A 22567-nucleotide genomic window follows, 5' to 3' on the forward strand; every position below is an offset into this window, starting at 1 on the left:
TTTTAAAAAAGAATGGGAGAATCTGGCTACCACTTGCTCCCGGGGGTTTATAGAGCTACTGATGAAATTTGATGAGGCAAGATTGGTTGACATTGAAAAAGAGATTGACAGTATCCAGACTATTGTGAAAAATGATTTGACCACAGAGGCATTGGATAAACTTAATGGAGATTTGGAGAAAGATTTTTCCAAGTGGGAGCAGGAGATAGGAGCTGTAAAAACTAAGAAGCTACAGAGGGACAGCATGGACTATAAGGAGAATAAAGTGTATCGTTGGAGGGCCAATAAAAAGGCTCGTCCTATTCAGTCTCATGCAAGGTCAGGTTCGGTTTCATCAATAACATCTGCAGATGAATCGAGCATAGCCTCCGATGTATCCGTGATTGCGGGGGGTGCCAAAAAAAGAAAACAACAGCCAGGAAGACTAGCCAAGGAGAAATATAATAATAAGAGAAAACCTATGTCTTCCCCAAGTTATGACCGTAAAGCTAAAAATACAAATTTGGAGGTAATAAACCTTTCCACACATATTTTGTCTGAAACACAACTTGAAGTATTGAGATTGGGTCTTAATTTTGTTCCATGCGCTGCCTTTGATTTTTTCACAGCTGTGAAGGATACACATCTCTTTTGTCGCAAGCTTATTTTAAAGAAGTTACATGGCCAAAGGAATGTAGATCCAAAATTCTCCAATGATATAGAACAGGAGGCTCTTGATGTATTGGAAGATCTACTAAGGGAGCAAGATGCTGAGGATGTAGGTAAATTTCCTACCCCTGTTGGGCCCAGATCTCTCACTTTCCCCCCCTTGTCCCTGTGTCCACAAGTGGAAATCTTCTGCAGACTCGTTACGGAGGATTTGAGAAAGATCCCGGGGTACAGACGTAATGAGAACCTCACAGGCCCACAGAGAAAAGCCCTGAGGGAATTGCAAACATTGGAATCTGTGGTTATTAAACCTGCGGACAAGGGGGGGAATGTGGTGATCTGGCCAACTGATAAATATGAGAGAGAAGCCTTTCGGCAATTGAGAAATAAAACAACTTACCAAATGTTATCATGTAACCCGACACCAACTTTCTCTAGGGAGTTGGATGTTATTATATCTAATGCTGGTGAGTCGGGTGTTGCTCCCAGAAGGGTCCTGGATGGTCTACTGCCCAAATTCCCTAAAGTCCCAACTTTTTACCTTTTACCAAAGGTACATAAGGATATTGCTAATCCTCCCGGTCGTCCGATTGTCTCTGGCATAGGAGGGTTGAGTGATGGGGTTTGTAAGTTTATTGATTTCTATCTTAAACCACTGGTTGAAACCCTCCCCTCCTATGTCAGAGACACTACTGATGTGTTGACTCGGGTCAATGGATTGTCCCTCGAGGCGGGCATGTTATTGGTGACCATAGACATTGAGTCATTATACACCTCAATTAGACATGAGGATGGTCTTAGGGCGGTTCGCTTCTTCCTTGAGATGGCCAACTGGGATGGCCATTTTTCTGAGTTTATTTTGGATTTGATTCAGTTTGTGTTGACTCACAATTATTTTGTTTTCAAAGATAGGTTTTTTTTACAGTTACAGGGTACCGCGATGGGCGCGGCATGTGCCCCGGCTTATGCAAATTTATTTCTTGGGTACTGGGAAAGATCTATTTTCCAGGGAGACGGGGCACATGCCGCGGACCAAGTGGTGGGCTGGTTTCGGTACATCGATGATGTGCTGATGATCTGGAACGGTGACGAGACCAGCCTAGCCACATTTATGCGGTACCTTGATGATAACTGTTTTAATTTAAAATTTACTTATTTTTGGCACCAGAAGGAAATTAATTTTCTTGACATTACGTTGTGTGTCGGGGAGGACGGGTCCATTGAAACGGATTTGTACCGTAAAGAAACATCTGTTAACTCATTGTTGCATGCCTCCTCGGCACACAACTATTCTGTCATTAAAGCCATCCCAGTTGGCCAATTCTTGAGGGGGAGGCGGGTTTGCTCAACCAGTGCCCGCTTCGAGGGGCAGTCGGTGGCTCTTGCTGAGAGATTTAGGACGAGAGGATATAGCCGGAGATGTATTAGGGCAGGTTATAGACGGGCAAGAGCTACAGTAAGGGAGGATCTTTTGGTTCAGTCTAAAAGGACGAAGTCTATGGGCAAACCAGAAATTAGATTCATATCTACCTCTAATTGCCACTGGGATCGGATGCGAGAGATTTTGACTAGGCACTGGCCAATTTTGAAGACCGACAATGTTCTTGCGGCCCAATTACCTCAGGCCCCATTGGTGACACAACGCAGAGGGAGGAATCTTAGGGATAATTTAGTGCATAGTCACTATGTGGCGGCAAAAAAACCCCTATTTACTAACTGTCCTCCCCGCGTTGGATGTTTCCCATGTGGTTCGTGTGTCGCGTGTCCTAATATCCTGAGATGTGGGACCTTCAGTACATCTGATGGGAGCAGGGAATATAAAATTCGTGAGTATATCTCGTGTAGTACTACTCATGTTGTGTACTATGCTACTTGTCCCTGCTCCCTCATTTATGTGGGTCTCACATCGAGGGAACTGAAGATTAGGACACGCGAACACGTTCGTGACATTATTGCCAGCAAAGATGCCCTGGATGTGTCACTACTTAAAACAATACCCAGGCATTTCAGAAAGTATCATCGCTCCGATCCCAGTGGTTTGAGAGTTAGGGGTATCGATAGAGTACATGGTGGTGTCAGGGGTGGCAATCTTAACCAGTTATTGGCACAACGTGAGTGTAGGTGGATTGTCACCCTTGACACCATGACCCCTAAGGGCCTGAATGAGTCCATTAGTTTTGCTCCGTTTCTGTAGGCATTCCTATATGTACTATTATCCTCTTTGCTCCTTCCGTATAAACAGTGCATATATAGGCAGGGTTTTGGGTATCAGAGTCTGAGTCCTCATCCTCTCTCAATTGTACTATATGGATCGTCCCGCGTTATTTTTATTATGTTTGTATTTTTATTGTTCTTTCTTCTTATTTTTATTAGCCTCTGCTATAGTGGTTACCGGAATCTATCTGAGACCATCTTCTTCTTGTTGCTGCTGAAGAATCATCTTGCTGCTGAATCACCGAGATAAACCAGAGTGGTTTCATCTATTGCACAATAAATATAATTATTATATTTCATGTCTTTTTGTCACGTAGTTTTAATGTTATTGATGTATTTGTGGCCGCAGCTCGTGCCACTATATAGTCTGTGTATGTGTAGTTTTAGACTATGTATTTATGATATGTGTCACCAAACATCACTCACAAATGTCACATTTACTACTTATATCACCTGTTGATTTCTTGCAGCATATTGCTGCGTTGGGGGTGTGTGGTACCGTGTTCACGCTGGCCGCTCCCACCGCGGTTTGAGTATGTGTGTTCTCATAGTAATGGGTCTCTTACAATACGGCCGCTACTTCGGTCTTCATCTTAATGGCCGCTTTGGTGACGCATGCGCTCCTTGGATTCAGTGATTGCCATCTCTTCGGCGGCTATCTGGAACCGACGTGTGCGCATGTCATGACGTCATACGGCGGACTTCCGCCTCTATGCTCACACGTCGGTGACGGCCGCTGGGGATGTGGTGCCTGGCCCCAGGTACGCATGCGCCGGTGTCCAGCGGCAGTTCCGGTTTCGGCACTATATTAAGGGATTGGAACAGCTGATTTGTATCCCCTTTTGAAAAAGCTTGGCGGCGAAACGTGCGTCAAGGGGTTCCTGGTGTGCAGTGGGTGAGCTGTCCGGCTATTACATGGGTAAGCTTACAGTGGTCAGTGTATACTGGTTGATGGACCTAGTGTTCATTCCATAAGTGCTGTTGGTGACAGCGGGGGATGTATGCAGGAGGTACTTCTATTTTATGATTATGTTCATGGCCCTGTATTAATGATACTATTTGTACCCCCGGATATATGTTATGCTCCCCCTACACACCTGTACTACTAGAGTTTTCTCCTTAGTTTCCATCTGTTTTGGTGCATTATTGCAATTTTACTGGTGTCTGATGATTTTTTGTTATTTCTGTATGTTATAATAAAGTTATTCGTTTTTAATATGGTATCTGGGATTCTTTTACTCCATTTTTTTGCTATAATATAGGATAATCATAAATTGGCCTGTTTTGGGGTTGTTGGGTGCTTTGGGCAGGCTGTTGTTGTGGAGCTATACGTGGCGGGGGTGGTGCTGCGACTGTTTGGGTTTGGTCCTGTGGAAGGTCTTGCACCGCCAGAAGGTTGATAGCTGACATTTGCCACCGTTCGAGGTAATTAAAAACATGAGTCGGGTTGTTTGGGGGTGTGGCCGCATCTAGAACAATTTGGATACAACCTCTGGTCCGCAGCCTGAGCAAGCGTGGAATGGGCCGTAAATAGCGGGCAAGACTGCGGAAGTACGCTTCCTCCCCATCGTCATGGGCAGCCCTGGACAAATAGTTCAACACCCCTGTATCCACTTGCCTCCTGGTGCCAATGTTAGAAGCCACCCTTCTGCGCTGACCACGGTTTGGTCTTGTAGGAGGCTTGTGGTGATGTATCCAGAGCCAAGGTTGGACTGCGGCTCTGGGCTCCTTCCTCCACCTCTGGATTTGCCTCCTGTGTGGCAGAAGACGCTGCTGCTGGTTGTGGTGGTGGTGGTTGGTTGCTGCCTGTTGCTTGGCCAGATGGTCCAGCCATTTCGGCACCTTCACCAACGGGGTCAATCACCAACTCAGAGTCAGATGCAGTCTCCCTTTCTGTCAGATTGGACTCTGTTCTGTATTTGACAAATGAATTTAAAAAAAAAAATTAGATACATATTCACGTAATAAGATGTGTTAAATATTTTGAGACATGCATGCACTTACGGTCTGAGCTCCATCACCGGTGCAAGAAAATTAAGCCGATCAAAATAAAGATATTTTCTTTTTTTTGTTGCTGCATAACCACTCCGCCCAGAAACTTGACGTTCACGCCGGTATTGGTCCCGGCAACTCTGCCAGCGTCTAGTGACATCATTGACTGCAAAGATCACAAATTTTTTTATTAAATATCAAGCACATAACTCAAACCGTTACAGGGTTTGCAATCACACACGGGCCCTGGAGCCTAGGGGGACCTAAAATTTATTTGGGCCTATATTAATGGACTATAGCTACTACATTTCATCCATATTTGTGTGTCTTGGTAATGTTTTTGCATCCTCAACCAAGAGCTTGGATCATTTACTTCACTCATAAACACACCACATATGATGTGTTCATGCTTATTTTTATCAGGAACCCAATATAAAACCCCATTTTTTGTTTAAGGATGGTACTTACAAATTTCTTGCTGAACCTCTTGAGGTCGCTCATCAAAATCGGGGAACATGTGGCGACAGATTGACCTCCATGCTGCGTCTTTACGTGCACGGTCCGCATAATGTGCGTCGCTTTGGTCCCATAATTCTGGTCTATCATGGACCAGAGCAATCAGCATCTCCACATTTATATGCCTGGCCATGCTGCTACACAGTACACTCCGTGGAGGCTTGCTTCCTGCTTTTCAATCCAGCGTGGGCCAGAAATCAGCATGCCAAAGCTTCCTGATAATGGATGATTTAATTTCCTGTCACCTGGAGAAGTCTTCCGTATTTCTCGCAATGCACACGCATGGTCCGTGTGTAATCCGATTTTTTATCGCACCCATAGATTTGCATTGGCGATTCTCGGCCGAGATACGCTGACAATCGCAGCATGATGCGATTTCACTCGGATCCAGAATACGGCCGAGAAAAAAATCGGATGATGGGAGTTGCACCATAGATTAACATTGGGACGAGCGCAATGCAATTTTTTAGCGCATTGCACTCGTCCGTATTACGGTCTAGTGTGACCCCGGCCTAACAGTGAGTACTGGACTGTGGGTCCATTTTCTGGGGGGGGGGGGGAGATGCAGGATGTGTTATATTCTACATGGCTGTGCTATATGCTACGTAGGCTGTTATATTCTACATGGCTGTGCTATATACTATGTGGCTGTGCTATATACTACATGGGCTGTGCTATATACTACGTGGGCTGTGTTATATTCTACGTGGCTGTGTTATATACTATGTGGGTTGTGTTATATACTATGTGGCTGTGCTATATACTATGCGGGCTCTGCTATATACTATGTGGCTGTGCTATATACTATGTGGGCTGTGCTATATACTATGTGGCTGTGTTATATGCTACGTGGGCTGTGCTATATACTATGTGGCTGTGTTATATACTACGTGGCTGTGCTATATACTACGCGGGCTGTGCTATATGCTTTTGGGGGTATATTATATTCTATGGGGGAGGCTGTGTTACATACTACGTGGCTGTGTTATATACTACGCGGGCTGGTATATATACTACATGGCTGTGCTATATGCTACGTGGGCTGTGCTATATACTACATGGCTGTGCTCTATACTACATGGCTGTGCTATATGCTATGTGGGCTGTGCTATATACTATGTGGCTGTGTTATATACTACGTGGCTGTGCTATATACTACGTGGGCTGTGCTACATAATATGTGGGCTGTACTACATACTACGTGGCTGTGCTATATACTATGTGGCTGTGCTATATACTACGTGGCTGTGTTATACACTACATGGGCTGTGTTATATACTACGTGGGCTGTGTTATATACTACGTGGGCTGTGTTATATACTATTGGGGGTATATTATATTCTATGGGGAGGCTGTGTTATATACTATGTGGCTGTGTTATATACTATGGGTGGTACATTATACATTATATTCTATGGGGGAGGCTATGTTATATACTATAGGGATACATTATATTCTATGGGGACTACATTATATACCATGCGGAGGTGGGCTGTACTATATTCTATGGGGGGCTATGTTATATTCTGTGGGGGGCTGTATTAGATTTTATGAGGGAGGATTGCATCATACTCTTTGATGGGGCTACATTATACTCTATAGGGAGGTGGGCTGTATTATATTCTATTTGGGGCTACATTATATTCTATGGGGGGCTGTATTATATTTATATTCTATGAGGGGTGATTGCATTATACTCTGAGGGGGCTACATTATACTATATGAGGGGGGCTGCATTATACTATATAAGGAGGGCTGCATTATATTTTATGGGGGGTTACATTATAATCTGTGGGGCGGTTGCATTATGCTTTATGGGGTGGCTGCATTATACTATATGTGGGCTGCATTATACTGTATCGAGGACTATGGGGAATACATTATACTACATGAAGAACTATGGGGAGCATTATACTATGGGAAGTGAATTATACTACATTGATGACTGGCAGTGCATTATACCACATGGAGCACTATGAGGAGTGTATTATACTATGTAGAGGGCTGAGCAGTGTATTTTAATATATGGAGGACTATGAGGAGTGTATTATACTATGTGGAAGACTATGGGAAGTGTATAATACTACATGGAGGACTGAGGAGTGTATTATACTATGTGGATGACTATGGGAAATGTATAATACTATATGGAGGACTGAGGAGTGTATTATACTATATGGAGGACTATGGTGCATATTATATTATATTGAGGACTATGGGGTGTGCATTTTACAATATGGAGGACTGTGGTGCACATTATAATATATGGAGGACTATGGGGTGTATTATACCAAACAAGCAAAATGATGCATATTCATCAAGTGATTGGATTGTTTATGCCAGAACAGAAATCATTGTTCTCAGCAGCACATAGCTGGTGTAAACTGTACATGTGCTGCTGATAAGTTAACATGATACTGTATGGTGATCTGTTAGTGATCTATTAGTGATCATTCTGTCCCCATTATTCTTTCTCAGTTGGTGTAAAGAGGCTGGGAAACAAGCGTTGAATGACTTCAATATTGTCGATCATGCTTTTTTAACGACCTGAACTCAACACAAGTAAATAAAACCAAAATGCTTCTGTGTGATGTGCAATATGTTAGCATTTGGGGCCCAATTTTAAACTTTGCCCAGGGCCCCACTTTGCCTAAAACCGGCCATGCTGGCAGGGCTGCTAATATTGACAGCAATCTTGCCAGTTTATCCGACCCCGAGGCTTCGGGGGGCCCCTGGCCAGAATGCCCTCATGTGCATCGGGCAGGGCGCAATCCCTGCAGCTCCACTGCCTGCAGGAGAAAATGGCAGCGGAGCGGAGCTGCAGGGAATGGATCCATCCTGGTTCCTGCCCGCGCTTCCTGTCTCACACAGCAGCGGCTGAATTACATCATTCAGCGCCGCGGCTGTGTGAGACAGGAAGCTGCCGATGATGGTGGGGCTTCAGGATACTGTGCACAGAGGTGAGTGTGTGTATGTGTATGCAGAGAGGTGAATGGTGCTGTGTGTGTCTGTGTGTAGGTGGAGGAGAGGGCAATGATGGGGGTGATGGGGCAGAAGGCAATGATTGGGTTGATAGAGAGGGCAATGATGAGGGTGATGGGGCGGAAGGCAATGATAGGGGTGGTGGGGGAGGAGGAAATGAGCAATAATGGAGGTGCTGAGGAGGGCAATCATGGGGGTGGGGGAGAAGGCAATAATGGGATGGGGTGTGGGGGATTGGGATGAGAGGAAAGGAGATTTATAATGGATTTAGGAACGGGGAGGCGGAGGAAGACGTTATTATCGATCATTATGTCTAGCACAGTCCCTTAGTGAGTATATATATATATATATATCTAGCTTTGTCGCCTTAAAAGGAGGAGGGCCCGCACACATTTCCTGCACAGGAGCCCCAAGCTGTCTGTGTCCGCCCCTGTTGTGGATATTAGTATTATAGGCCATAGACATAAATAACTTAACATTTATAAAGCTTATTACGGTTTACCAATATGTCCATAAAAATGTTGGAGGTTTAACTGTCACAGCAACATAAACGGTCTTTCTATCCAATAAAGAGATATATTCACTCAGTTCTTATCAGTGTGATGGTTAATCAAAAGGCACACCACAGTGTGAACATATAACCAACCAACAGTTGAATAAAGGTTCATGAATGGAAAAAAGGAATATGACAGTACATATCAGAGTACACAATCAATAACACTCAAAGTATAAAAAATATATTATATATAACGATCTCACCCATGCTATGGATCAGAGTGCCAGAATATATAGGTTTCCAATGACATTGTATTCCTCGAGAGGAAATTGAGTATATGCCAGGTAGATCCCTATATAGGCTAGGTGTATGCTCTGTAGATCCCTATATGGGCTATCTAGCCATAGGGTACACATTGACACCTGTCCTGACAAGGGCAGTCTACAGCTAACCATACAGATAAGATGCCTTATGATATTCCTATGTGCTTGCTGATGCTTTTACTATGGAAGTATTCATCAGGTGAATGTCTTGCAACTTAAAATCCATAGAGTATCATGTACTCCAATGCCATGATCTAGGCTACCATGTAGCTACGACTACAACTGATATTAATTCCATCAACTTAAGCTGGAAAATACAGCTATCACACACTGATAAAAAATGAGTAACAGCAACAAATAGTTGAGTAACAATTTACACAGTGGTGTCTCATGCCTTTGAATGTCTCATAGCTCATATTGTTCTGGTCAAATGGAATGCCCTAGTTATTCCACATCTGTTTGCACTGGAATGCAAGGTCCATGTTACCTCAGATTCAGGTGACATGCAACCATGTCATTGTTGACGCGACCACGTTGGTACCCCAACCAGCGCAAATTGCAAATATGGTTTCTACTGATCTAATCATCACCGATCCGATGTGGCTAATTTATAAGTAACACTTCCTATCAGATCAAAATGGAGAGTGGGAAAAGGAGCCAGAACACCAATGAAACTATCCAGTCTTCAAATCCAAATCCATTGCCCGGTTAGTGGTGCGCCATGCTAATAGCCATGGTCAATGTTATAATTATTAATTATAGATACAAAAGCAAGGGAGAAAAAAAGAACAAAAGAATGTTCCCACCCCAGAGAAACACCTATCCTAGTTGGCATTTATTCGAAACAATTGAAACTCAATTCATTAAGACCTATTGGTAATATGGTGTTAAGATAAAAAATCCATTTTGTTTCTCATGTTAGGATCAGTTGACCTCAATTGCTTCCTCAGGGTGGTCTAGCCACACTATCAATGCCCATGAATTTAATGAATGCAATATAGAAGGAAAAAGGGGACTTACTTACCGATCAATATTGCTGCAAGGAGGTTGAGATTGTTGAGAGCTACAAATATTTGGGGGTTCATCTTGACAGTAAACTCGATTGGAGGTGTCATACAGAAAAGGTTTACAAGAAGGGAATGAGCAGACTGTACTTTCTTCGGAAGCTCAGGTCGTTCAATGTGTGCAGTAAAATTCTGGAAATGTTCTACCAGTCCGTTGTGGCAAGTGACACTTTTTTTACTATCATATGATGGGGCAGTAGTATGCGAATATCTGACGCTAATAAGCTTAACAAATGTATCAAGAAGGCAAGCGTGGTTGTTGGCCTCCATCTGGACTCGTTTGAGGAGATATTGGAGGATAGGATTCAGAAGTGTAGGGCTATAATGATCAATAATACACACCCACTATAGGAGCTGTTCTTGAAGCAGAAGAGCACACTCAGCAGTCGTCTAATCCTACTAAGGTGCAAGAAGGAGAAATTCAGGAAATCGTTTGTACCTACTGCTATGGGGATCTAATATATAATTGCCTAGAATACTACTTCCTGCAATTTGTGCCAACTTCCGTGGCTTTGTCCGGAGCTAATGTCCGGAGCTAATGTCCAGAGCTAATGTCCGGAGATTAATTGCCTAGAATACTACATCCTGCAATTTGTGCCAACTTCCGTGGCTTTGTCCGGAGCTAATGTCCGGAGCTAATGTCCGGAGCTAATGTGCGGAGATAATGTCCGGAGCTAATGTCCGGAGATAAGTGACGTCAACAGTGTCCAGTGTCTGATTGGTTGCCGCCTGCTGCGAGCGACCAATCAGAAACGTGCCGTACTGTGACACACTCCGCCCGCCATTTTGGTGTGATTTTTGAATTTTTACCTCACAGCAAGTTTCTACTGCGTGGAGGCGGGCCCAGTGACGTTGCTCTTCAAGCTCCTGCCGAATTTCGTCAAAAAAATGATAATACCATTTACCAAAACTATATATATTTAGTTGTGAAGTGGTTCAGTGACATTTTCACACCAATTTTGAACTTTTGTTTGGTGTTTTCTCCATATACTGCCTATTATTTTTGTTCTTTCTTACTATTATTTATTAATTGTATTATTCTTACATTTGAATAAATAAAGTATATATGGATTCTAGACTCCCGATTCTTTAGAATCGGGCTGCCATCTAGTGTATAATAATTTCCTAAGGGTGGTAGACAACAATGACTGATTGCAGGTGTACTAATGTCAATTAACAGTGACTTACATACTTGAACTACCCACATTTATTTGTAATGTAATGTTGGTATACTTGTTCAAGATTTATGTCCTAATATTTTATGTACTGTAGTTTGTATTGCTGATGTAATACCGTAATTTCACCCCGAGATCAATAAAGTGTATCGTTTCGTATAACGCCCCATGTGTGTTCTTGATACGTCTGACAATATCTCTGTTCAATGTCTGAAATATGATCACCCGCTCACTGTCTAAATTTGCTTCTGATCTTCCCAATATACTCCATTCCACAACCACAGGTTGCTTTATATATATCACCCCTCAGGTAGGGGAGTTGGTAAAATCATTGATTTTATAGGTTTTTTTGTGACATTCCCCTTAAAGGTGTCACCTGTGAGCAAATGGAGGGACACCACACAGATCAACCATTAAAGCAACTTTTCATATTTGATGTCAACTCTGCTGGTGGGTTTTGATAAGTAAAATAGCCTTGAGCCAGTCTATCCCTTAGAGAACTGCCCCGGTTATATGTAATCTGAGGATATTCATTGTCATATGTTGTGATGAACCTGGTAATTCCATAATTACATGTTTTAGTCTTCAGGGTAATTAGATTGACTTTGGGACCTTACAACATTAGACATCTGTTCACAGTTCACTTCTAATGGAAAATCACCTGATCAATTAAGAATGATCTCATATGTAATAAACAGCTGATGTGCGCATAATCAGAATGTACACACCTACTCAAAAGAGTATATTAGGCAAGGTATTCAATAAAGGTTTATGGTTCTGGAAACAGTTCATCTCTGTCTCTGTCCCATCATTGCTCGAGCATCCTCATATCTGGCAACCATCCAATATCTCTGAGGGTCTCACTTGTAAACCACCCTAACACTCTTTGACTTACATAAGAAGGGAATGCTAATTTCTCAAATTTTCATTTATATACATTGGGCTCAAAGTATCAAAGCTTTTACAAAAGTATTTAAAAGCTTTAAAAAGTGGCAACATTTTGGCAAAATTCGAGGCGGCACTAAATTTTGCAACTTTTGGCATTCTCACACCATTTTCACCCAGCTCCAACAAAGTAAACAGAGCAGGGACTGTTTAGGATTTGTGGCGAAGCACACATGGAGACGTGCACCACTGGTGTGATCGCCATTGGGCATACTAACTAAATTAAATGCTCCAAAAAAATCTGTCTTGCATCACTTTCACTACATTAAATGAGTATTCCCATCTCCAAGATCCTATCCCAATATGTAGTAGGTGTAATAATAATAATATTAACAAATACATTCAATTAGAAATGTAGTATATTTCTTTTGATAAGCTATGCCACTAACCTCATGTAGGGTATTTCTGTAGCTTATGTAGCACTGGTTATGAGCACTAAGAGCTGTCTAACTAACTGTCACTATATGAGTGGTCATAACTATGGATACCTAAGCTACTGCAAATCTCTATATTGGGTAGATGAGAATGCCCCTTTAAATATGTGTTATAGACACAAATGCATCATAGTGTATCACATTATTGGCACAAATTTGTGGGACATAAATAACTAATCTAATAGGTGGCCTGCATATTCAACAGATGCCCAAAATTTGTCAAAAACATGAAACACTATGATAAATCCGGTGCTTTTTAAGACTGTCTTGTCTAAGTTTGCTTTGTCTAAAAATTAACAGTTGTGACAGAGTCACTGGTTAAGTGATGGAGAGGAGATACATGTCACTGCGCATGATGGCGTCAGTGATGTAAAACCAGAGTAGTTTCCTCCAGCACACTACGTGTTCAGAGGATTAAATGAGAGTTATGTTATGGGCTGGGCTTTAGTGGATCTCCATAGAACTCCCATCCACCGATTCTACACCTGCAGAGTCCTGACAGGACCTGAGTGATGTCAGGATCATGTGATCAGTCATATGATGGAGGAGTCACACGGTCTGGGCTTAAATGGCTGAAGGCCAGAGCTTTCATGGTTCAGTGTGTGCCTGGAATGAAAGCACTCCAGGAAAGTGTGTGTTAAATCTGAACCGCCGTGTCAGTGATACTTTTGTAATCGGCTGAGTTACTGACCCCACGTATCTGTGGATACTGTTTGCTCTTGAATGCTCGCTTGTGTATGATCCGGTCTGTTTACATTTCTGAGTGTTGCCTCCTGTATCTCTCTGTTTGACCCTTGCTACGTCCCTGACTTTCTGTCTTATTGCTCCCTCCTGGCACCTCACTGCTCTCTCTGGTTCTGATCTTGTCTAGTTGTTGACCACGTCTTTTGTCCTCTTCCTCCGGTAACCGCGCCGTCCTCTGGTCTTACCCGTGCCTGTCTGACACCTCTTTCGGCTTCCTTAGCCGGTGCTCTGCTCACCGGAGCTCAATGGTTAGGCCCCACCCCCTGACCACTCCCCCGACGGTCATGTGCTTCAGGTCCTGTACATCTGTTGCAGATCTCATCACCGCTGCCGCTGTTCTGATTAAAGCGCGCAGGGATCACCCTCCCTGCGCGATGCTTCTCTATGCCGCTGTCACTACTGACAGCGGCATCAGAGGGGTTAAATGCCCACGATTGGTGCTAGCACCAATTGTGGGCGTTGCTGCAGGATGCCAGCTGTCCCATATAACTGACACCCGCACGTGATCACCGCGGCGCTCAGTGTGAGGCCTTGCGATAGCGGCACCATACTATTACTGCTCTGGGCATGAACGTATCTCTGACAGAGCAGTACTAGTAAGGCGAATGTCGCGAAGGGGTTAAAGAGCTTGAACAGGAACATCCCATTGTCATTAAATGTGGTGATTCTTGACACATCACAATATCATCAGATGCATAAATCCCTACTTAATGATAAAGATGGATATTAGATACTTTGGTCAAACCCATCAAATGGTTATAGGATACAATTGAAATCTATACTTGAGGAGATGCTGTTTGCTAAGGTGATAGATAATATGTCGATGTGGCAGTGGCAACCTTTTATTGCCTGCCCGAAGTACACAAGACGCTAGATTCTTATAGGGCAGACACATAATCTCAAGAGTATAGTTCAATCCAGAACCTGGATATTTATCTGGCCCAGGTCTTAAGACCATTTGGTCTGGGGCTACAATCTTACAGAAGGGACACATCAGACGTGTTACAAAAACAGCAGGGCTTTATCGTTGGTTCAAGGATGTTGCAAGTATTGATGTGGATGCTTTATATTCCTCCATTCCCCATAACCAGAGGAAATAAATTATTTACTGAACATTAGGGGCTGACAGTTCTGTATCCACAATAGATTTATTCTAAGACTTTACAATTTTACCAAATGAGATTTTTTTTTTTTTTTATCATAGGTTTTTCCACCAGCTCAGGGGCACAGCAGTGGAGAGCCCTTGTGCAACCACTTATGCTAACCTGTTCATGGGCTGGTGGAAAGAAACCAGGCTTTCCTTTGATAAGTTTGATCCAATAATTAGTAAGATCAATATGTGCGTGCAGTACATTGACAACATTTTTGTCCTCTGGAAAGGATCTACAGAGAAATTGTCAGAATTCATGACTAACCTAAACCATAATGACCTAGACTTACTTTTTACCTGTGAAACAGATCAACACAGCTTACCATTTCAGGACATATAACCTACAAGAGACATAGAGTACAAAGTCCAAATGCGTAAAAAATAAAACAATTTTTTAATAAACAATAACTCACATATTAAAAGAAAAAGCGATGGAAAAGAGGCGCACAGTGTCAAAGAATACCATTGCACAATTCCACAAATAAGAGTATCAGGCATGGGACAGAGGATGTGCAAGTGACATACAATCTTTATAATAATATGGCATGTAACAACCAGACTGTAAGCATTAATCAAATGCCGGAGGCCAAGAGGCCAAACTAATTTGTACAGAGAAAAAAGGGAATGTCCACATAATCAAGGAATTACACCATGACTCATAGTGAGAAAAGAAACAAACTCAAAAGTATTTGTACAATGGAATCAGACCATAGCAGGGATAAATAATCAAAAGAGCATCTCACCCATTGTAACCTGTGTATGGTATAGTGCAATGGAAAACAGCCCCTACGTGCGTTTCATGTGGCCTTCCCCCCCAGGAAACCCACAACCGCAAATTATTTACTTAAATGGGAAAGTAATCACCCAGAAAAGGAATCCTTCAGAATCAATATCTGAGGATACATAAGTTTTCTTCGGACAATAATATATTTGAGAGACAAGCGAAAGTGCTAAAGGATACATTTCTAAGGAGAGGAAATTCCAATGGGATCCTTAAGAAGGCCTATAATGAAGCCAAGTGGATTATTAGGGTAGATCTACTTAGCCTTACCCTAATACAGTTTATAACCCGTTATCTAGCTGATGGGTATTACCACCCGTCTTTAGCTTCCCCATATCAATATAACTTAGGCATAGTCATGTCAGCAGCTCTAATCAAAGGTCAGAATGACAAAGCAAAGCTGGACATGTCTTGAACATGTCTTGTTAGAATTAGGAATATATATGTGAATTAAAGAATATATCAAGGTGATCCCTGATTTCCCCATCAAGAGCATAGCAAGAACAGCCCTATGTAGAATTTAAAGAATAATGTAGTAAAACAGACTGAATTTCACCCCGGGATATAAGGAAATGAAAAGTGATGAGTGAAGTGAATGGCTTAATGCACTTGTCATTTCTCATACAGTTCCTAAGTCATAACAGTTCATTCATGTTTATATTGTATTATAGCTTTATTTTTTTAAGGTATCGGATATGTCAAAATGTTTACCAAAGACTTAATGGTATAATTCTCCAAATTATAAAATAAGTTAACTTATGAAACCCATCTGGCTGCTGCTGGTGATTTTATTATTTAGTGGTGATGTGTAACAATAACACTGGCTGAATCCATTCACATGAACACAAAGTCATTAATGATATTAGCATAACATTTAAATAAGAGTTCTAAAAATTCAACCATTCATTGTTCACCAAAACAGAGGCAGCAACAACAGAATGGTTAAGCTGCGACGATCATTTTGTATAAAACGAACAAACAATGAACAACTTAGATATTCTAATTATTTGTATTTATGAGTAATTAAGACACTAGCATATATTAATTAACAGTGTTATACTTCTGCAAATAACATTATAGCAAGGGGAGGATTTACAAGGTGCACTAGAGGCACTTGTTCTGATTGTAGAGGTGTATTAAAATGATCTGCTCTACTTTACGATGGCATTACTGAAAGTCATGGCTAAATTGTTATAGCAAGTGAAATTATTTACAACCAGATATCTATGTTCTCTTTTCTACCCTTGTATCACTTCTACATATATTGTATAAATGGTAAGCTATAATAATATGTTGTACAGAAAAGGTCCCATACACATTAGAATAAAGGTGGCTAAACCAGAACTGGTCGACCATCAAATGTGTATAAGTAGCTATGCAAATTGCTTCTTCAAAGAAAAAGAGGACTTAAACTCTATAGCGCCACCTGTTGGAAGTAGCGATCCTACAAGTCAAAATCAACCCTTTAACAAGTCGTGCAATTTGACTTAGGATAAAAGCCAAATCAGTATCTCAGTTCGCAGACACGGTGTTTCGGTTGGCCTTCGTCAGTGCGAAGTATGAGAACTGATTTGGCTAGGTGAGAGACTCTGGACTGGGGTCTAAGGGGTATGGTTTCTCCTTATGGAGAGTGACATACCAGCTGGCTTGTCAAGGTAAGGAGGCTTATTCGCTGTGCAATACTCCTCTGGGAAATTAAATATGCAAATTGCCTCTTCTGACGAGGGCCAACAGCCCGAAACACCGTGCCTGCGAATTGAGATACTGATTTGGCTTTTATCCTAAGTCATATTGCACGACTCGTTAAAGGGTTGATAGTGACTTGTAGGATCGCTACTTCCAACAGGTGGCGCTATAGAGTTAAGACCACTTTTTCTCAGAAGAGGCAATTTGCATATTGAATTTCCCAGAGGAGCATTGCACGGTGAATAAGCCTCCTTACCTTGACAAGCCAGCTGGTATGTCACTCTCCATAAGGAGAAACGTTACCCCTTAGACCAGTGGTCCCCAACCTTTCTGACCTTGAGAGCCACATTCAGCTTAGGGAGAGGGTCGCGAGCCACATCCAGCTCCCACCTCCTTCAAAGTAATATCAACCAAAGCCCTCATTACAGGCATAATAACCAAAGCTTTTCCACAGAAATCACTCCAGAGCAGTATACTGAGATCCAGGGGTATTCTCCCAACACACTGTCACATCCAGCTTTGAGCACCTCCTCTAACAGGTAGTACAAACCTCCAGCGTACCATACCTAAAACATCTCTGAACCCCTAAGACCAGTAAATGTGCATCCAGATCTGCAATTCTGTGCAGGGCTACTTACAAAATTCACCATTTTGAGATGTGCTCTTTATACCTGTTTGCTAGACCTGGACCTAATGCATCAAGCTGGCAGAGAGTCGCGAGCCACAATTCATGGGGCCGCGAGCCACATGTGGCTCCCGAGCTACAGGTTGGGGAGCCCTGCCTTAGACTATAAGTAGCTACTAACTCTCCCTGGCACATAATGTCAGGGGAGAGGGGGGAGAGGGGAATGTGGCAGATTGAATTCAAACACCTAATTCTCTTGTTCTCCCTGGACAAAAGTTACCACCAGAGGTGACCGACAGCGACTTTCTCCTCTCTCCCCACTCAAAATGCAATAATACTCAGCTGAACCTTCATGTGAAATGAAAGAAACAGGTGTTGGCCAAATGAGCCTAGTTCAAAAAGCTACCTTAGGCACATGATTGACCATAGCTCCATCCATGGGGGACTCTTCAGTCTCTAGAGCACCGATTCTTCGGATGGGTTGACCCCCCCAACATACGATAAGTTATCCCCTATCCATGGATAAGGGAGAACCTCTAAATTTGAGAATACTTTTTTAAACTGAACCTGACACCTGATATATGCTGCCCAATCCGTGGGCAGCATGTATCAGGAACTGGCTGTACAATCTCAACAATGTATGTTTTTCTCTGAAAAACATACATTAACACCTGCTGGAGACTGAGCCACGCAGTAGACTAGTTAGACAGGCGGTGCCCCAGAATCCCCCCTTTGACTGCCCTGGATTGACAGGGGTCTGTCTACGTGCACATATAGGCAGAGACCTGTCAATCTAGCTAGGGCAGCAGTGGGGAAAAGCTGCTGGGGTCCTGCCTGTCTGATCAGTCCGCAGCACAGCTCAGTCCCTGGCGGCTATTGAAGGTATGTTTTTGGGTGAAACACTGCAGCGATTCAGGGAAAAAATACACATGGCTGAGATCGTACAGCCAGCGCCTGATACATGCTCCCCACGAACTGGGCCGCATGTATCACCTGTTAGGATCTCTTAACATCTTTACATTACTATTAATCTACATTATGTGTGACAGAGAGCCTTTAATGTAGACAATAAAAGCACTTGCACAAAGTCTATGTCATGTTGTAACTGCATCCACTTACCTGTAAGGCTCTAAAGTCTGTACAGCATATTGCAAGGCCTCGTCCCACATTTTAAGCTGAATGCAGAGATCCATTGCTATGTCCAGAGCCTTGAGCTGATGGATATTCTTATTTGGGAGTTGATTGCTGTTGATCATCTTCTTACAAAAGTTTAAGGCTTCTTTTAAATCTTTTTTTCTTGCTTAAAGAAAGTATCGCTTAGAATGTTCCTTAGTCTAATTTTACATTAAAGATGTTTTCAGAGATCATTTTTAGACCTAAGTACAGGCCAAAGTTTATCATAGTCAACCAAGCATAAAACATTTTAGCACATGGTTCAGGCTACATGTCCCTACTGCCAGAGACAGCACAAAATACAGGTGTATACACATTATGGAGGCCACAACGTTCGTTTAAATACTATTGCATTTTATGTCATCTAGAATGTTCAAATGTTACCTGTTGGATCAAAGAAAAAGAGTATTTGTGGTACTTGAGATTCTTATCTACAGGTTTGTATCGTGATATTACAGCCACAGACCCCTGGGCTAACATATGAGAAGGTCCCTGCCAGCTATGGGAGTGAGCAGTTTTTGTAGAAGACCGTGCAGCAGGTGTTACGTTGCCTTCAGTTAGTTCTTGCTGCAGATGTTTAATGACAACGATGATAAAGCCGAACGCTGTGTGCTCCCTGAGGCTTGATTTTTGTTTTATAACCTAATCTTATATAAATAACTTTGACAGCTATAATCTGCAATTTCTGGTGCAGAAAAATGACAAAACATGTAAAGCTACAGGTATTCATATTGCTTTAAAAACTCGTTTTTTTTGTTGAAGATCTGATGTATCTGATAGTAATTATTCTTACTTTATGTTTTACTTTTTATCCTGTATTAAAAATATTTAAGTTGAAATATAATTATCAGTATCATCATTTTTTTTTTGTACGAGGAGATGTCATTCGAGTGCAGTCCGTACATAGACTTGTATTGCTGAAATTGATCGGACTCCTAGACCCTGGACATATCTATGTGATTTTCTGTGGACTGCTCAGTCACGGATATGCGAATGGACTCAGAATATTACAGGAATGAGTGATATTCCTGAAAATCATGAATAGCACTGGTATGAGAGTATCGAACATCTAAATGAGGCCTAGGACTGATTTTAATAGGAGCTGGATGCTACTTGCCCTTTAAATTTGTGAATTTTGTCCCAGGAGAGGTAAGCATAAATTTGACAGAGTAGGTTCCTATCCATACAGTGTCAATCTTCTTACTCTCAGACTAACTTTGTACATAACTCTACATCTTGATCTTTGTATTCATATTGTTCTGACATTTTTTAATGTTAGTTGAGTGGCTTATGTAGTATTGACATCGTTATCTTAGGGCATGCCAAAGTATACTCTAACAGGAAACCAATATAAAAAATTCAAGCCTAAAGTTATTTATAAGGAGCCAAGATATTTGCTAGCGTTCACTTAAAGGGAATCTGTCACCTCATTTTTCGTATATAAGCTGTGGCCACCGCAATTAGGGGCCTATCTACAGCTTTCTGTAATGCTGTATATAAGCCCCTAATGTAACCTGAAAGATAAGAAAAACAAGTTAGATTATACTCACCTGGGGGGGCGGTCCGGGTCAGGTGGGGGTAGCGGGTCCGATGCCTCCCATCTTCATGAGATGATGTACTCTTCCTTGCTTTTGCCGTGTCTCCTGCGCATGCATCATTCTCTGCCCTGTTGCAGAGCAAAGTACTGCAATGCGCAGGCGCCGAGAAAGGTCAGAGAGGCTCGGTGCCTGCGCACTGCAGTACTTTACACTGCCCTAAATAGGGCAAATCAGTACGCCTGCGCTGGAGCCGCAACAGAAGCAAGGAAGAGGACATCATCGCATGAAGATGGGAGGTGCTGGACCCGGACCTGTGACGCCCATCATCGGACCCGGACCACAGCGGACCGCCCCTGGGCGAGTATAATCTATCTTGTTTTTCTTATCTTTCAGGTTATATCCGGGGCTTATCTACAGCATTACAGAATGCTGTAGATAAGCCCCTAATGGCGGTGGCCGCAGCTTATATGCGGAAAATAAGGTGAAAGATTACCTTTAATCATCATTGTAATATGATGACCTAAGTGGCTTGTGAACAAAGAGGAATCCTTGTATTATTCTTTACTGTTTCCTGTTTGATTTGATAATGGACAGCAAGATTGGATGATTCATTTAGCTTACAGCCTGCGACATGTATGCACAAATGGAGCAGGAGTTTAGCCTGTAAACCGCTATGGCAGATGTGAGTATTTTGCTCACTTGGCAGCTCATATTGGAGATCTTGGTTCAAGAGGAGCAGGCAAGTAATAATTAGTATGGTAAGTGGGAGTGAAAATGGTCTAACAAGAAAAATTGCTCCTGCTTCTGTACTTTCAAGCAACATTGCCAAATTGGGTGATGATGACACAATGATGTGAATATTAGAAATAGCAACCCAAGTTTAGACTGCATTTCCTAACAAAAAGAAGAACAGTCAATCCCATGCAATCCTGTCTGTATACTCTGTTTTGCTTCTTCCCCTGCCCAGTAGCTGTAGTATGATCAGACAATGTCCCTGCATGGTCAGACACAGCCATTACACATTATTTAGCAGCTGGGAAAATGTATAAGATTATTCCAGAACATTTATTTAGCACATCCAATTATGGAAAATATTTTTATTCCAAGATCTATTAATTAAAGCATACATTGTTCTTGGGACAATCGTTTAAAGTATTATTTACCTTTTTCTTATTGTAAAAAAAATATACTGTAGAATTTAAAAACAAAGCTCAACTTTCATGTAATTTGCATATTTCCAAAATTAGGCTGGTTTCACACTTGCGTTTCAAAACGCATGTAAACGCGTGCAAACGCTGCGTTTTTTTGACGCATGCATTTTTGCATGTGGTGAAAAAACGCGGCGTTTTGACGCGTTTACATGCGTTTTTTCATGCGTTTGCGTTTTTTAAACGCATGCTGAGAAATGTGTGACAGCTGCCAATCATCAAAATAAAGTAAAAAACCCACTATAAACAGAAATAGTTAGGGTTAGGGGTAGGGTTAGGGGTAGGGTTAGGGGTAGGGATCATAACCCTAACTCAACTTTATAAGGCTGGTTTCACATTTGCGTTTTTTTTTTTTGCGTTTTTGCGGTAAAAAACGCAAAAAAGCATGCTTTCCCCCCCCTATATTTAACATTAAAAACGCAGCCTTATAAAGTTGAGTTATTTTGTATGGAGTAATTTTGTATGGATTTAGAGAATTATTGTTCTTTGTTTGCCATTCATTCCTGTTACCAAAGTGCAGTGTATTGTGAGTCTAAGTGATACTTATGTAGGTAAACCTAGCTGATACGTCCCACTTTTGGCAGCAATGAAGAGCTACACTGCTATTTGCTTTCAAGTGCAAACAGCAGAGTTTAAAAAGCAGCTATAATCAGATGTGTCTAACTTTACCTTTCCGCAAAATTTGTCATGCACTCCAAATTTCTATTATATAAGTTCAGTGAATTTTTACACCATGCTAGAAAAACTTTAACAATTCACATCACAGCCATGTAGTATCTACATATTACAACATTGTGTTTTATCTTCTTTTAAAAACTGGTTATCTCAGGGTACCAAAAAAAGCAAGGGTAACCAGCTCACCCAAACCAGAGT

At 42.0% G+C, this 22567-nt stretch overlaps 1 protein-coding gene across 2 annotated transcripts in view; it reads right to left on the bottom strand.

The window, feature by feature from the left end:
* The window catches only part of SMYD3 (SET and MYND domain containing 3), a 1365594-nt gene that overhangs the window by 295988 nt on the left and 1047039 nt on the right, over positions 1-22567 (bottom strand). For both annotated transcript variants that reach the window (XM_069769233.1, XM_069769234.1), the window contains exon 10: positions 18895-19063. In XM_069769233.1, the coding sequence (XP_069625334.1) occupies positions 18895-19063 (169 nt within the window). The remainder of the gene's footprint in view (positions 1-18894; positions 19064-22567) is intronic.

This window comes from Ranitomeya imitator, chromosome 5 (genome assembly GCF_032444005.1).
Source record: "Ranitomeya imitator isolate aRanImi1 chromosome 5, aRanImi1.pri, whole genome shotgun sequence".
Lineage (NCBI taxonomy): Eukaryota > Metazoa > Chordata > Amphibia > Anura > Dendrobatidae > Ranitomeya > Ranitomeya imitator.